The sequence below is a fragment of the Cherax quadricarinatus genome, chromosome 44 (assembly GCF_038502225.1).
Source record: "Cherax quadricarinatus isolate ZL_2023a chromosome 44, ASM3850222v1, whole genome shotgun sequence".
Lineage (NCBI taxonomy): Eukaryota > Metazoa > Arthropoda > Malacostraca > Decapoda > Parastacidae > Cherax > Cherax quadricarinatus.
In genome coordinates this window covers 631,890-647,673 of record NC_091335.1, presented here as the reverse complement: position 1 = coordinate 647,673, position 15,784 = coordinate 631,890, and the positions used below count along the sequence as shown (strand labels likewise).

General features: G+C 37.7%; 1 protein-coding gene across 2 annotated transcripts in view; it reads left to right on the top strand.

Annotated features, from left to right (window-relative positions):
- LOC128697571 (ubiquitin carboxyl-terminal hydrolase 38-like) overlaps positions 1-14,581 on the top strand; it is a 41,877-nt gene extending 27,296 nt beyond the window's left edge. For both annotated transcript variants that reach the window (XM_070093879.1, XM_070093880.1), the window contains one exon: positions 1,127-14,581. In XM_070093879.1, the coding sequence (XP_069949980.1) occupies positions 1,127-1,387 (261 nt within the window). In that variant the 3' untranslated portion in view covers positions 1,388-14,581. The remainder of the gene's footprint in view (positions 1-1,126) is intronic.
- The last annotated feature ends 1,203 nt before the right edge of the window (positions 14,582-15,784 follow it).

The window sequence follows — 15,784 nt, the reverse complement described above, 5'->3', positions numbered from 1 at the left end:
ATAGGGACAATAGTGGTCCTGGTACAGATCCCTACCAAACCCCACTCATTATTCTCTTCCATCCCTTACTGTTACTCTGCTTTCCATCATTCAGGTACTCCATCACCCACTGGAGTACTCTGCCTTTTAACCCTTCTTGTTCTTCGAGTTTCTGCACTTATCCCTGGTGTGGTGCTTCATGAGATGCTTTCCTGCAGTCCAAGAAGATGCAGTCCATCCAGCTCTTGTCTTTCTTGTTTTATGTCTTTCATAGACCTCCCTAAATCCATGTTGGCTTTCTGTAAAGAATCTCCTCCAGGTGAGGTGGGTAGCACAGTGCCTGCACTCTGTAGTAGGGGTGAGGATAATACAGTTCAAAGGGTCATGTGAATTGTGATGTCTGCATACTTCTGAATGGATGATACTGAATGCATTTTCTTATTTTTTTTTTTTTGAGGGGTGGGGGGGGGTTGCTCTGTTTGGTGGGAGATGGCTGGTGTGAAAAGAAAAAAAATGTGTATATTTGTGGCATCCCTAATTAGTAGGTTGGTAGACAGCAACCACCCAGGGAGGTACTACCATCCTGCCAAGTGAATGTAAAACAAAAGCCTGTAATTGTTTTACATGATGGTAGGATTGCTGGTGTCTTTTGTCTGTCTCATAAAAATGCAAGATTTCAGGTACATCTTGCTACTTCTACTTACCCTTAGGTCACACTACACATACATGTACAAGCATATATATACACACCCCTCTGGGTTTTCTTCTATTTTCTTTCTAGTTCTTTTTCTTGTTTATTTCCTCTTATCTCCATGGGGAAGTGGAGCAGAATTCTTCCTCCATAAGCCATGCGTGTTGTAAGAGGCGACTAAAATGCTGGGAGCAAGGGGCTAGTAACCCCTTCTCCTGTATAAATTACTAAATTTAAAAAGAGAAACTTTTGTTTTTCTTTTTGGGCCACCCTGCCTTGGTGGGATACGGCCAGTTTGTTGAAAAATGAATGTATGTATGTGTGTGTGTGTGTGTGTGTGTGTGTGTGTGTGTGTGTGTGTGTGTGTGTGTGTGTGTGTGTGTGTGTGTGTGTGTATTTGCTGTAGCTTGTACCATACGTATATTCTGTATGTATGTATTTTTTTTTATTCCACAGCTAAGTGATTGTCTAACTCCTGATGTTCCCTTGATGGAAGACTTTCATTCTCTTCGCTTGGATCTTCGAGAAGCTGTTGAGAGTGATAACCTCCAGTATCGCAGTGAACAGGATCGCGAGGCTCAGAGACGAAGGTACCAAGTTTCGGGTGGGACCCACTTCTCCCATGACTCAGATCATGATGATACACCTCCACCTGGTGGTTGTGGGGTTGGACCTGGGGGTGGCGGGTTCAATACCCCTTCCAGAGTTGTGTTTTAAGGACTGGCATTATGTGGAGCGTAGAGCAAAACCCTTGATGTGGAATAAGGCTTGTCCAGAATGACTAGGTTATACGTGGAGAATGTGGGGTGTCAAGGGCTGTTAATTAACGCATGTATAAAGTCCCATTTGTTTTAGAATAGGGCTTGTGTAATAGAAAAGCAGCCCCAGCATCTGGGAGCTTAGGATGATATAATGTACTTCACTGAACCTTGAGTGCCTGTTCATGAAAGAACAGGCACTCAAGAATTATAGTATCAAATTTATTATTATTATTATTATTATTTATTATTATTATATTTTATTATTATTATTTTATTACTATTATTGTATTACTATTATTGTATTACTATTATTATTTATTATTTTTATTACATGACATAAAGTTGAGTCTCTGATGGTACAGTTTAACACGGTATATTGTACAGTAAATTATTATTATTTGGGGAGATGCATAGCACTGGTGATTCAGAAGAGGCACTCATTATTAATTAAGGCTTACCAGATCCCCATCATAGATGTAGTGAATGAGCATTGTGCAATTATGGTAAAACTTTTTGTATATAATTTGTCCCTCTTATTGTATTTTAAGCCTTAGTTGTTGCAGGTACATTAAACCACTTGTAATGTAGTTGATTAGAGGAGAGAAGTACAGAAGATTGGTTATTGTGGCTACACAAGAAGTTTCAGCTTTCCTACATGTACAGTACTGTACTTAATATTTATTTGAAATCCACATTACCTGCGCCTGACTTCTTATTAATTTGGAATGCAGCTTTTGCACACATGATGAAGAATTAGCTTGGTCATCATAGCATTAAGGTAAGTGAAGTTTACTCATAATATAGGAAAACTGAGGTACCCCTTGTGTTAGCTAGATTGATACTTGTTGCATGTGTGAGTTTCTATAAATACAAAATAACATTATTGTGCTGCAATTTTTATTCAGCTCACATAAGGGAAGGTTTTTCTTAAATATGCATAGTTCGGTGTTATTATGTCTTTATTTTCTCTTCATTATTTTTCATGTCTTGCCTATTTCCCACCAGGGGATGACCCAAGAAGAAAACAATATCACAAACAATATCACCATCCTTAGCTCCCTTTCCGAAAGTACACAAATGATCCATTAGCTCCAGTGACCGACTGAATCACAACATCTTCACCAGATTTTCAGTGTGTTATTTAAGTTAAAGTTTGTTAAACTTTAGCTCTTGGTTCTTTCCCTTAACTTTTAGCCGAGTGGTGTGAAAAAATGTTTACCACATCTACATTTGAACCCTTGTAGAGAGATATCTTGCAATAACTCTCTGAATTCTTTTTGTCTTTATCACCTTGATTGAAAATATATTATACATCACACAAATAACCCGCACATAGAAGAGAGAAGATTATGACAAAATTTCGGTCCGACTTTGAACATTTACAAGTCACACACTCTGGCTTGTAAATGGTCCAAGTTTGGCTGGAATGTCGTCATAAGCTTCTCTCTCCTATGTGCAAGTTGTTTGTGTATTGTTCCAGCCATGGTATTGTTCCATTTTGTTGTATATCATACATCAAGTGTGGCTAACTTGATATTTGTGTCAATCCATGTCCTCTTGTTCTAATTACTTCTAAGGTAGAAAGCTTATCCTGTCTTCCCTGTCTGTACTATGATCATATTCCCTCTTGTTCTTCATTCTTCTAGAGAAAGGTGACTTTGACCTCATTCTTTGTTCATAATTTATTCAACTTATCTCTAGGCACTAGTCTGGATGAACTTCTTTGGTCTATCTTGAGTTTTGCATATTCAAGACTTTATCTTTCCTATTTTTATTTAAGAAATTATATTACTTTCCATGTGGTTTAACCTTTTAAATTGAACAATAAACTGTTTGTGTCAGAAAGTATCTTTCTCCTTCATGTTGCCTTCACATACTGTATTGGTTCTTTATCTTTCCCATTGTCTGCTCTCTCTCTTTTTTTTTTTTTTTTTTTTTTTTTTGTACAGTACCAAGTACAGTGGACCCCCGCTTAACAATCACCTCCCAATGCGACCAATTATGTAAGTGTATTTATGTAAGTGCGTTTGTACGTGTATGTTTGGGGGTATGAAATGGACTAATCTACTTCACAATATTCCTTATGGGAACAAATTCGGTCAGTACTGGCACCTGAACATACTTCTGGAATGAAAAAATATCGTTAACCGGGGGTCCACTGTACTGTAGTATAGTTGATAACTTGCTGCTGTGGGTTCTTTGTATTTAATTTTCTCCATATCTGAATCACTGGAGGAGAGTATTGTGCTGTGTCCAGTATTGCCAGTTCATCATTTTCTCTTCATTTTGTCGCTCCTATGATGTGGTGCTTAGGAAATTTTTCATTATTGAGTCAGGCAGTTTTTTTTTTTTTTTTTTTTTTTTTTTTTGTGTGTGTGTGCGTGTGCGTGTGCGTGTGCGTGTGCGCGTGCGTGCCTCTGGGCCTCCCTGAAGATACCAATTCTTGTCAGCGTCTCCATGGTTGAAATAACATATCACAAAGCTAGCCCTTCAGTTTTTTGTGATATTTATTGTTATTAGATTATTTCTGTTATATTCTAGTCTGGGTTGCCTGTGGTTTGGTAGCAGATTGTTAATGACAGCCACAAAAACCAAGGAACCTTCAACTGTTACTGTTCCTTTTAAATAATCGAAAGTAATTGCAATCCAGGATTGATAATTTTTTGAATCTCCAGTTGTTCTTGATTAGTAGTGATGATAGCCCTTTTCCTTTTCTCTGTTGTTGTCAGTAATGGCAGCGAGGTCTGGGTTTTTTTTTTCTTTTTACTCGTAAATTAATTTTGTTGTATAATGTACATTTTCATTTGTGTTTCTTCTGACTTTCATGTGCCTGATTATGGGGAAGGATAGGAGGCTTGAGGGTGTTGTGGTGCCTCGCAGCTTGTGAGAGTGTGGTGGTGCCTCGCAGCATATGAGAGTGTGGTGGTGCCTTACAGCTTGTGAGAGTGTAGTGGTGCCTCACAGCTTGTGAGAGTGTGGTGGTGCCTCGCAGCATTGAGAGTGTCGTGGTGCCTCACAGCTTGTGAGAGTGTGGTGGTGCCTCGCAGCTTGTGAGAGTGTGGTGGTGCCTCGCAGCATGTGAAAGTGTGGTGGTGCCTCGCAGCTTGTGAGGGTTCACTGGTTTTTACATGCTAGTAAGAGTCTGTGGGTTTTGGTCTATGGCCTGCCAATTCACAAACATCAGAATCAAAATTTCACTACTAGATTTAGATTCTAGTAATAAAACTTTTTTTTGCTTTAATGTTTTAGGATTATCTTAATGGTAATCATTCACTTCTTTGTTTGCATTTAAGTTACTGACTGAGTTACTGAAAATTTTCTAGGAGAATCAGGAATATATTGGTTATCCAGAACATAAAATTTCATATTGATCTGTGTGACAGTTTTGACACTTGATGTCCTCTTAAAAAATCAAAAGGGTCTTTATTCAAACCCCATGCATTACATTTTATCTTAACACAAACAATTTGTACAGAGAACTCCCAAATATTGGCAAGGCTTGGTATTCACTATGTTGATTAAAGTAACCAGGGGAAAACTATCTTCGTATATCCCTATATAGCTATAAATATTTTTGTCCTTTTGCTTTTAATATCAGAAATTAGCATTCATATTTAGTGTAAATACTCAGAGTTTTGTCTATGCAGAAATAACTGATCAAACAAATGGTCTTCAGTAAATAAAAATGATTCCATAATGCAGAGTTCAAAGATCATAATGTCAGGGAGAAGGCTATAGGCTTTAAAAGTTGTTTGTATAAATATAAACAGTCTGAGTGCTAATTTTGTAAGGTTATTTGGGTTGTTCTTGGTGCAGCTCTGTAGTATATGACTGTTGTTTCTGTCTCACAAGAATATACTGTATTACTATATATTTCGTACAGTGGATGGTTCCAACAGTCAGGTTGGCTGGGCAGTAGAAGGTGCTACTTCCTCGGTGTTTTATGTGGATTTTGCTAAAAAAAAAAAATGTGTATCACTGCTCTTGCATTACTGTACCTTAAATATATAACTTAATGATGACCAATATATTTTTTCCAAAAAAAAAAAAAATCAGATTCTGTGTTTATTACCTATATTTTGGAATAAAATTCATGCAGGAACTATCGTCAACATTGGTAAGGCTTGATATTTGCCATTCAGCTAATAGTAACTGAGAATTTATTGCTGTAAATCCCATATACATACACCTATGTAGGTACAATACATACCGGTAGGTTATCACTTCCCATTATTTAGTAAATGTAAATCGTTCTCTACATAGTCTTTTATCACCAAAATGTGTTCAAAAATTATTATTGCAGGGAGAATGCTTTATGTAATTTTTCTTTTCATTCATTATTCTGTTAGGTAAAAGGACACATGTGCAACTAATGCAACATTTTATTGTGGCAACGTTTCGCTCTGCAAGAGCTTTCTCAAGCTCCTGGAGAGCAGAAAATTGCCACAAAAAAAGTCACGTTGGCTGCACGTGTCCTTTTACCTAACATATTGTCGGTAATCTACTGACATTATTACATTTAATATCATGACTCCAGATGTGATTCGTAAGAATTTATTTCACAGCTTGCTGTTACTCTCCAGCTCATGTCTGGTTCTTGTGACTCAGTAGTATGAAATCATACTATATAGAGTGATACTGTAGGAAAATGGGTAAAAATGAGGGTGCTTGGTTAACTTTAACCTTAACTACTTGCTAGTTATTTCAGGATCAGAGGAAACATTCCCAAGCAGTTTTGTAGACATTTTGCTGTTATAGTGTTGCAAAGTAACCTAGGATACAAAATTTGATACCAGTCTAGCAATACTTTTGGAAGATGACATTTTTTTCCACTTTAGTTTTTTGCAAGATACATTATCCGTGGGGATATAGTTTTGGAGTGGTTGGTGCAATTATTTAATAAATGTATGGAAGAGGGTAAGGTCTAGGGATTGGCAGAGAGCATGCATAGTTCCTTTGTATAAAGGCAAAGGGGATAAAAGAGAGTGCAAAAATTATAGGGGGATAAGTCTGCTGAGTATACCTGGTAAAGTGTATGGTAGAGTTATTATTGAAAGAATTAAGAGTAAGACGGTGAATAGGATAGCAGATGAACAAGGAGGCTTTAGGAAAGGTAGGGAGTGTGTGGACCAGGTGTTTACAGTGAAACATATAAGTGAACAGTATTTAGATAAGGCTAAAGAGGTCTTTGTGGCATTTATGGATTTGGAAAAGGCGTATGACAGGGTGGATAGGGGGGCAATGTGGCAGATGTTGCAAGTGTATGGTGTAGGAGGTAGGTTACTGAAAGCAGTGAAGAGTTTTTATGAGGATAGTGAGGCTCGAGTTTTTATGAGGATAGTCGCTGTATAGCCCTTGTGGCTTAGCGCTTCTTTTTTGATTATAATAATAATAATATGAGGATAGTGAGGCTCAAGTTAGAGTATGTAGGAAAGAGGGAAATTATTTCTCAGTAAAAGTAGGCCTTAGACAAGGATGTGTGATGTCACCGTGGTTGTTTAATATATTTATAGATGAGGTTGTAAGAGAAGTAAATGCGAGGGTCTTGGCAAGAGGCGTGGAGTTAAAAGATAAAGAATCACACATAAAGTGGAAGTTGTCACAGTTGCTCTTTGCTGATGACACTGTGCTCTTGGGAGATTCTGAAGAGAAGTTGCAGAGATTGGTGGATGAATTTGGTAGGGTGTGCAAAAGAAGAAAATTAAAAGTGAATACAGGAAAGAGTAAGGTAATGAGGATAACAAAAAGATTAGGTGATGAAAGATTGGATATCAGATTGGAGGGAGAGAGTATGGAGGAGGTGAATGTATTCAGATATTTGGGAGTGGACGTGTCAGCGGATGGGTCTATGAAAGATGAGGTGAATCATAGAATTGATGAGGGGAAAAGGGTGAGTGGTGCACTTAGGAGTCTGTGGAGACAAAGAACTTTGTCCTTGGAGGCAAAGAGGGGAATGTATGAGAGTATAGTTTTACCAATGCTCTTATATGGGTGTGAAGCATGGGTGATGAATGTTGCAATGAGGAGAAGGCTGGAGGCAGTGGAGATGTCATGTCTGAGGGCAATGTGTGGTGTGAATATAATGCAGAGAATTCGTAGTTTGGAAGTTAGGAGGAGGTGCGGGATTACCAAAACTGTTGTCCAGAGGGCTGAGGAAGGGTTGTTGAGGTGGTTCGGACATGTAGAGAGAATGGAGCGAAACAGAGTGACTTCAAGAGTGTATCAGTCTGTAGTGGAAGGAAGGCGGGGTAGGGGTCGGCCTAGGAAAGGTTGGAGGGAGGGGGTAAAGGAGGTTTTGTGTGCGAGGGGCTTGGACTTCCAGCAGGCATGCGTGAGCGTGTTTGATAGGAGTGAATGGAGACAAATGGTTTTTAATACTTGACGTGCTGTTGGAGTGTGAGCAAAGTAACATTTATGAAGGGGTTCAGGGAAACCGGCAGGCCGGACTTGAGTCCTGGAGATGGGAAGTACAGTGCCTGCACTCTGAAGGAGGGGTGTTAATGTTGCAGTTTAAAAACTGTAGTGTAAAGCACCCTTCTGGCAAGACAGTGATGGAGTGAATGATGGTGAAAGTTTTTCTTTTTCGGGCCACCCTGCCTTGGTGGGAATCGGCCAGTGTGATAATAAAAAAAACAAAAAACATTATCCGTACAATGCTTTCACATTTTGGCATCAAACTCACGTTGTACAACTCAGTCCTCAGTACATAACTGGAAAGATATTTATCATTTGTCTGTATAGTAACCAGGAAAAATGTAGTTTTCTCTTTTTTTAACACTTCAGCTGTCTCCCACCAAGGTAGGGTGACCTGACACAGAGGAAAACACTTCACTGTTGCTCATTCAAACACCTGTCAAAGATGGCCTACAAACTGCAACATCCCCACCCCTCCTTCAGAGTGCAGGCACTGCACTTCCCACCCCTCCTTCAGAGTGCAGGCACTGCACTTCCCACCCCTCCTTCAGAGTGCAGGCACTGCACTTCCCACCCCTCCTTCAGAGTTCAGGCACTGTACTTCCCACTTCCAGGAATCAAGTTCAGCTAAAAAAAGGAGGCCTGGTCACAGACCGGGCCGCGGGGGCGTTGACCCCCGGAACTCGCTCCAGGTAAACTCCAGGAAACTGGTTTTCCTGACTCCCTTCATAAATGTTACTTTGCTCACACTCCAGTACCATGTCAGTTTAAAAAAACCACTTGCCTCCACTCACTTCTGTCTAACACTGATACAGGTTTGTTGGATGTCCAAGCCCCTAGCACCCAAAACCTCCTTTACCCCCTCCCTCCAACTTTACCTAGGATGACCCTTACCCCTCCACTCCAATTTTATTTGCCTCCTAGGCATCCTGTTATTCTCTGCCCTCTCCATATATACAGACCACTTCAACAACCTCTCCTCAGTCCTCTGAATAACACTTTTGGTAACTTTACACCACCACCTAATCTCCAAACTTGAAATTCTTCACATAATATTCACACTACATATTGGCCTCAAACACAACATCTCTGCTATATCCAGTGTCCTCATAACTGCAACATTCAAAACCCATGCTTCACAACCAGACAACAGTGTTGGTACCACTATATTTTGGTACATTCCCATTTTTGCCTTCACAGATACCTCAGTGCATCACCCACCTTTTCCCATCATCATTTATATGGTTCACTTCATCTCTCGTAGAACCATCTGCCGACAAGTCCTATCCCAAATATCCGAACACATTTACTTCATGCTTCCTCCCTCCAATCTGATACCCAGTCTCTCATTCTCTATATTTTTTGATACTCTAATTTCTTCAAATTTACAAGAGTTACATTCTTAGAGGTCCTATCGAATTTAGAAACCATGGATACCACTAATTGCTTTATTGCATAAAAAAGACTGTTATGAAATATGGTATATCTTAGGTGTAAGAAATCCAGTAAGCATATTTCCAACAAAATTCTCTGGTTGGTTTTCAGTTTAGGGGTTGTGTACCAAACAAAAACAGAATGGGCCCCTCCAGATAAAATATTCATAAATGTTTGTGAGAGACCCTTCAATAAAAATGTTGAATATACCCTGTGAGTTGAAATCCACAAATGTAGCATACAGTACCATGAATTTGAAAGGTCAATGATATAGCCAGGTCCTCGCTTCCAAGACAAAAACTAATTTCGTGATTTAGTTAAATTTGTTTTGTTAATTGTGCAACAAGAGGATGGAGCAGAATAGGATGACTAGAAGGATATATAAATTTGGGATGGAGAAAAGTAGGGGGTCATTCCAGGATAGTTTGGAGGGAGGGGGTAAAGGAGGTTTTAAGTGCTAGAGGTTTGAACATCCAACAGGCATGTAAGTATGTGTTAGTGGTTTTTAATGAATGTGCTGGTGGAGTGTGAGCAACGAAATTTTTGTGAAAGGATTCAGGAAAACCAGTTAGCCAGACTTGTGTCATGGAGATAGAAAGTACAGTGCCTGCACTGTGAAGGAGGTTGGGGGCTGTTGCAATTCGGAAGGTCATCTGAACTGTGATGTCAGCTCACTTCTGGGAAGATAGTGATTGAGTGAATGATGGTGAAAATTTTTCTTCTTGTTTCTTTCTTGGGTCACTCTTCCTTGGTGGAAGTCTGCCAGTGTGTTAAAAATAAAAGAACTGAATGCCATAATTTATACATTACTATGCACAATTAAAATTTTTGGCTACATAACTCAGAGATCAAGTTAGTTGTTTTTCAGGTAAGGAGTGTGAATGAACTAAGTATTGTTTTTCCTGAAAGTAACAGTTGGTCTATATAAATCTGGTACACTCATTGGCATGTCATGAAGAAATTCCAAGGGTAAGTATGGCATAGTTCAGCCCTTTAATAGAGCTAAAGTAGCATAATTCATGAAAAGAAAAGTCATGGTCCCAATTTCGGTGCTTAACAAATAAATGAAGTGAAATGTTAGTAAATTATCAGTTAAATGTAGTTTAACGGAACTTGTTTGAGCTTTCATTCAAAATGTTATAAATATCAGGTTTGCTCTTTGAAACTTTTAAATAATTACCAGAATAATTTGTTTATATATTTCAAAGCAGGACAGCTTCAGTTGCAGCTGTGATCAATAAAACTTAATACATATAATAGCCTAGTCACTTCACTAAAAGCCATTTTACAGGTCCTTCAAAATTACTACTGAATTTTTACCATTAGATTCTTCACATGTAAAAGCTCTTCAAGGTTTATTCAGTGACGAAGAAAAACTTAAGGACAGTTATTATGTACAATAGTAATCCTTATAAAGTAGTTATTCTTTAATGTTTATAAAGTCAGTTCTGGTCATTTTCTTATAAAGTAAAAGTGTATGAGGTAAGATGGAAGGAGGAGACACAATAATGTGTATGAGGTAAGATGGAAGGAGGGAACACAATAATGTGTATGAGGTAAGATGGAAGGAGGGAACACAATAATGTGTATGAGGTAAGATGGAAGGAGGGGACACAATAATGTGTATGAGGTAAGATGGAAGGAGGAGACACAACAATGTGTATGAGGTAAGATGGAAGGAGGGGACACCCTGAGTGGGTCTATTGAGCCATACAGGACAAACATTTCCTTACCACATAATTTTATTGTAAGTTATTGAAAATTGTTTTGTAAATTCATTTTATATAGAAAAACATTCAAGTCTATCAATGCTTTTCATAGCATATTAGATTTAAGTAAATCCTATGCACTGTATATGAATTTTGGAGGAAATGCTTGATTGTAATTCAGATAGGTTTGATGTTGAGTTTGGTGCTAAGAGAGGAGGCAAGCCGTGTAGATGCAGGGAGTGAGAGGCAGCTCTTCTAATCTATCTCAGCTAGATTTATTTGTTTATTTTACTCATGAGGTCATCCAGTGCATGGGGAATGGGAGGAAATCAGGTTTGATCCAAGGAGGTGAAGGACAGCTTCAGTTCCCTGGATTAGGAGCCCTTAAAACTAGCATCCTTGAAGGGTATCCCAGCAAGAACTTTTTCTGGCTACAAATTCCTCTAACTGTAAAAGTGGATTATTACAGTTAATACATTAGATTCACTTAAAAAATGTGTGGCTTTCTTTTTGTATCTAAATAGATTTGTTTATTTTGAGAGAAGAATGCAGTATTTTGTACAGTAAGCAATGTTTACTTTGCTTCTTAATAATATATATACTCCACTGTGATGTACAGTATACTATTGTAGAGCACTAACTCCCTTTGAAGAAGTCAGAGGTTAAAGTGTACTTTATGGTGAATGGAAGAAACTAGGTTAAATATATCTGAGCAAGAATTCTTGAAATAATTAGACTTTTTTTTAAAAGAAAAACTAATTTTACTGTGTTATACTGTTGTGGTTCAGCTAGACATGCAGTGTAAATTGTACATTGAGGAATGTGATGGGTACACCATTAACCCTTCTACTGTCCATCACATAGAACTAGGTTGTTGAGGACAGGCTTCCTCACATAGTTCTGTGTCATGAGCTCAGCTCACTCAGATAAGCTGTGAGCAGTAGATTTTGGACTAGATATGAGAGAATGGGTCTGTGCAGGCATGAAAATAATGCTGTCCCATGCAGTACATTATGGGAAAAAAATTGTGACCTTGTGTATGGTTTTATAATAGCAACATTGAGGTGTTTTTATGGTTTTATTGGCAGTTTCTTGGTATTATTTGATAGAATGGAAGATATGCTACTAAATAAAGATGGGTTCAGGACTGAAATTGGCTTGAGATTGAGCTCAGAGTAGTGGAAATATTCAAATTTTGCCAATATTCCAGAGGATTGGTCTGGCTCCTCTATAACCCTGGTCTGTTTTATGGGTTTTTAATAGGTGTGATTCAGTTATTGAGATACTGTAATCCGTGACCAATCTTTCCTGGTTATATTTTATTATCCAAGAAAGAGAGTAAATCTATTTTTGTGTGAATAGAGCTTCATAATGGAAGGCAAGTGTAATATAGGAGAGGCCTGGGATGTGACTAATGAACAGATAAAAAGTTGTTTTAGTGCCAGGAATGTCTACACTGTTTATTATGGTCTCTGTAAGTTTTCCATTTCAAAGGATTATTTTTTTAAAGTGGACACTGAGAGCAATATTAATTTCGAAGGTCTGGACAGTGAAAGGGTTAACTGGTAAGAAGTATACATTGTTATTAATGATCAGCAGTGTGCTGGATGTTCCATTAACTGGCAAGAATTGCAGTGTCATTAATGACTAATGACAAGCACTACAATGTTACTGATGATCTAAGATGTGCTGGGAATTTCGCTAAATCTGAATATTTTATATGTTTTCTCCGACACGGTGTTCAAATTTTGACGTTTTGAGTTGCTGATCTGGAGTGGATCAATGCTGGTTTGCATTTACTGAAACTGTCAAAATTTTTAAAGGGATTAGACACCTTATTTTTTTTTGTGTGCATAAATTAAATAGTTCTGCTATGTTAAAATATCTGTACATTTGTGGATCACATTGGGTGGATGAAATCATGGAAATGCATATCTTTGTGTTTATAGTATTAATCTCCAGGAACAGTAGAATTATTCACTCAGTAATGCCAGGCCAGAAAAATTATTAATACTGTACAGAATCAGTACTGTATAATGATTATGTTCAACTGATTAACTCAGGCAGTTCCATAATTAAGGACTTGAACATGATTAAGTTTTTAATATGCTCTTCAGACAATCATTCTGATTGCTAAAAGAATGCACATACAGGACTTTTTAAATATTATAGTCCAAATCTTAAAGCTTGAAGGGGGTTTGATCCCTGGGAAGGGTGGCACTCCTTCACACAGCTGGGTGCCTGTGGATCACAGGCTCACATTTGACTCCTGGGAAATAACTTCCCAGTATTTTGAATCTCGACTTTAAATTTATTGCAACTTTTTTGTTTTTCGTCCATTCTTAGCAGTAAATTGTCACTCTTGACTTTACCTCTGCAACACTGCTTCTTTTCACATGCTCCACAATTTTTGTATTAATTATACATTCCATAATTTGTTGGATGTTTTGATAATGACATTGAAGGAGTCTTATGTGCACAACCTTTCATTAGTGGTAAATACTTCCGCCCTATACAGCACTGTATATGCCACGTCTGCCTATATTGAGCACAGTAGAATCCCACATGATAAAAAATCCCTGCCTCTAGACCACCTTGCTATAATAAGGGATATTATTTTAATTTCTTCAATATTTTGGTACACAGTATTAAGACCACATAATACTGGTTCAGTTCTTAGTAGTGGTTGTAACTGATGACCTTAACTAAGTACTATTGTAAAGCAGTATATTGTAGGCAGCAGTTGCCATAATGAAGGAGTTTTGTTGAGCATCCTTATAAACCACAACTGTATCTTCCATGATATATTCATTTCTTAAATAGTTAAAATAGGCTTTTTTTTTTTAGGTAATCTAATTTCTTTTTGTTTTGCTACAAGATGCCTCAGGTTGATAGCTAATGGGTTAATCAAAAGTTTACCATTGGATTCTTTACTCCACAAAGAACAAAGTAATGCATCATATGTTATAAAAATTAAATGCCTTTTGAGTCAGCATCTTTTATATATATATATATACTGTAATTGTACATGAAAATTGGTCTGTAAATTTCTTGCACATATTATGAACAAATAAATCTTAGTTATTTGTAAAATATTTAAAAATAGAAAACAGAAAAGGTTTAAATTTACAATAGTTTAAGCATTAAAAAGTAAATGAAGGGGGGAGGGGGCATGAGAATCATAAAGCATATTAACAGGGTATGTATAACATCGTATGGCAGGTAGTCTAAAAAGTAGATGCATGACCACATGAACTATGTATGCATTTATATTGTAGTGTGATCTTCATCTTGGGGTCGGGGGGGGGGGGGGGGTAGCCTAATATTATGCTGACAGTGTGGATGGTCTTCTTCCTGCCTCAATGCATGTTATAAACTCTTCTTGTGTTATTGAACGGTAAGTCTAAGGAAGTCTCATTCGTGTGAAGTGTGTGCGGGACTCGCTCGGCAGACTAAACTGAAGTGTCGAGAGTTACTGCCAGGTTAGGATTTGACTTTAAATATACTCTTTGCTGAGTTGGTAGGTGAAGTCTGTGATATGTATCCTTATGTATTAAAAGATTTTTGTTCAAATAAACTTGCTATCAACTTTATATGCTGATTTATTTATATACCCAGATGAAACAATTAAAGAAAAAAGACCTTCCTGGGAGTGAACCTGTGTGTCCAGGACTACTGACATTTAGGCTTTTAAATGGTAAGCTATTACAGGAGGGCCCCCACATATACAGCACCTATTTTCAGTGTTCCATGCTTTTGTTGGCTCTCAGTTGAGTCCTTGTTCATTATGTTTGGTGATTTTATCACTCACCGCTGTTTTCGCCACTTTTGTACAACAGTTGCATAAGGAGAGGACAACCAGCACCATATGTAGAGCTGTATGAATGGGGCCCTCCTGTACTTTCAAGCTATTTTTTTCAATATCTTAAAGTTCTTCTGCAGATGAAACTGACTATTGTAATAACCATTCATATTTGTTGGGTTGAAACATCAAGCAATGAATAATAGTAATTACTTCCATTGTCCATATCATGTATAATGTGGCAAACACTACTTTAATGCATTCTATACCATTATCCTTTGATGAAGCAGCTATAGGACCTAATGTGAGAACTGCAACTCCTCATTGCCTTAAAAATAACCTTGTTTAAAATAGACCATTTCTCATTTACTATGTTCTTCTATCTTTATCTTTTCCAGAGCTGTTGAGAATTATTATTAGTTACATATTCATTGGAAAACATGAAACCTGTGGGGGTCATTTGGTACTGCAGAGCTGTTCAGAATCTTTTCACCTTTTGAAACAAAAATCATGTGTTCATTCTCTTGATATTCATCTATCAAATAGTCCAATACAGATCTTGATCATATCAAGAGCTATACTGAATATTTTCTTTCCAGTCACAATGATTACGTAGTCTATTTCCAGTCACTTATTGGGTATATTGTAGTTTCTGTTATTATTATTATTGCAGTTGATCATCAATTAGTCTTCGAGTGGTTATTCGGCTTGCAACATTGTCCAACTGTCTTGTTTTGTTCTGGCACCTGAATAGATAACGTGAAAAGGAATGTACAAAACAAAAGGAATACAAAATTTGACATGATCATCTTGCTGAAATACCAGTGTACTTCCCTTCCGTCTCCAAAGGAGGGAATGAGAGATAATAAGTTTAGCTCAAGAAAGAGGGGAGACCATCAAGGTCTTTGGTTCAAGCACCATTTACTAGCTGCTGACCCTTTGAGTAACCCTACTTGATACAGGTGAAGAAGGGCCCTTGATCCAAGGAATAGAA